The sequence below is a fragment of the Otolemur garnettii genome, unplaced genomic scaffold (assembly GCF_000181295.1).
Source record: "Otolemur garnettii isolate 467f Iridium unplaced genomic scaffold, OtoGar3 scaffold00018, whole genome shotgun sequence".
Classification (NCBI taxonomy): domain Eukaryota; kingdom Metazoa; phylum Chordata; class Mammalia; order Primates; family Galagidae; genus Otolemur; species Otolemur garnettii.
The window spans coordinates 25101672-25103583 of record NW_003852413.1 but is presented as its reverse complement, the minus strand read 5'-3'; the positions used below and the strand labels follow the sequence as shown (position 1 = coordinate 25103583).

At 47.7% G+C, this 1912-nt stretch overlaps 1 protein-coding gene across 1 annotated transcript in view; it reads right to left on the bottom strand.

Moving 5' to 3' along the window:
- Positions 1–1912, bottom strand: part of CUNH17orf98 (chromosome unknown C17orf98 homolog) — a 5970-nt gene that overhangs the window by 1361 nt on the left and 2697 nt on the right. The window contains exon 2 of the mRNA XM_003786433.1: positions 1221–1320. Coding sequence (XP_003786481.1) covers positions 1221–1320 — 100 coding nt within the window. The remainder of the gene's footprint in view (positions 1–1220; positions 1321–1912) is intronic.

Here is a 1912-nt window from a genome sequence, read left to right as displayed (position 1 = left end):
CAAAAAGGGCCTTGCACACAGTAAATGCTCAATAACTAAATACAGGGTGTCCATAAAGTTTGTAATTTTAAAAAGTTTTTCATTGTGGCTGGGTGTGGTGGCTCACGCCTGTAATCCTAACACCCTGGGAAGCTGAGGCAGGTGGATTGCTTGAGCTCCGAGTTTGAGACCAGCCTGAGCAACAGCAAGACTCCATCTCTACTAAAAAAATAGAAAAACTGAGGCAAGAGGATCACTTGAGCCCCAGTTGGAGGTTGCTTGGAGGATCACTTGGAGGCCCTCTGACATCATGGCATTCTACCCAGGGGGACAGCTTGAGACTCTGTCTCAAAAATGTAAATTGTACATGTAATTGTAAATTGCACGTGAACTTTATGGACACCTGTTTTTTGTTTGTTTGTTTGTTTGACAGAATCTCTCACTTTATCGCCCTCGGTAGAGTGCCGTTGTGTCACAGCTCACAGCAACCTCCAACCTCCAACTCCTGGGCTTAGGCAATTCTCTTGCCTCAGTCTCCCGAGTACCTGGGACTACAGGCACCTGCCACAACGCCCGGCTATTTTTGTTGTTGTTGTTTAGAGACAGATTCTCACTTTGTCTCTCTTGGTGGAGTGCTATGGCATCATAGCTCACAGCAACCTCCAGCTCTTGGGCTTAGTAGATTCTCTTACCTCAGCCTCCCAAGTAGCTAGGATTATAGGCACCTCCCACAAGGCCCAGCTATTTTCTTGTTGCAGTTTGGGAACAAGAAATTTGAACCCACCACCCTCAGTACATGGGGCTGGAGCCCTACTCTTGAGCCACAGGCGCTGCCCACACCTGGCCCTTTTTTTTTTTTTCTTTTTTTTTTTTTGGCTGGAGCTGGGTTTGAACCTCTGGTATATGGGGCTGGAGCCCTACTCCTTTGAGCCACAGGTGCCGCCTGATGCTTGGCTAGTTTTTTGTTGCAGTTTGGCCAGGGCTGGGTTCAAACCTGCCACTCTCGGTATATGGGGCAGGCACCCTACCCACTGAACCACAGGCGCCGCCCACCCCCTGGTATTAAGGAGCTGTATGATGCCCATATGTTCATGTGGAGAAGAAAAGCTGGAAGGATGCAGTCTCTTGACCTCTTCACCCTCAACCTCTCCAGGGCGCAGTTTCTTTCTCTGGATTGTGGAACGCACACTACTCTCCCTCACTGAGACCATGGTGAGGCTGGAAAGGGAGGTGGCACTTGCCTGCCCCTGCCCAATTTCTCCTGTTGAGGTATCTTTGTCCTTGTCCGAAGATATGGAAATAATCTACTATCCAGCCATCTCTTCCTGTGCCACAGTGATCCTGCAAGTGAGGAAGAAAACACAGAAGACTCTTAGCCACCATGCTGAGGGGAGCACAGCGCAAACTCCCCTCAGCTGTTTGGGGAGAGGGAGAAGAGTCAGAGCCTAACAGCTCGATATTACTAGGCAGATACACTAAATATGCCTAGTAGCTTGGTGGGTAAGGGCTCAGACTGATGCCAGACAGACTAGGTTCTAATTCTAGCTCAGCCCTCAATAAACTCTGTGCCCTTGAGCCAATTACACAGATTTTCTGGGCCTCAATTTCTTCATCAATGAAAGGAGCAGTACTGTGAGATTTAAGTGACATAGTAAAGGGCCTGGCAGAGTAAAGGTTTAATAAACATCTTTATCTAAGTGAAAACACCTACCACAAAAGGTGGTTTTAATGATTAAAGAATACTTAAAAATTAAACTAAGTTAAAATATGTGCACACACTATTTCAAGTTTTTTGTTTTTTTTTTGAGACAGAGCCTCAAGCTGTCCCCCTGGGTAGAGTGCTTTGGCATCACAGCTCACAGCAACCTCCAACTCCTGGGCTCAAGTGAGTCTCCTGCCTCTGCCTCCCAAGTAGCTGGGACCACAGGTGGCT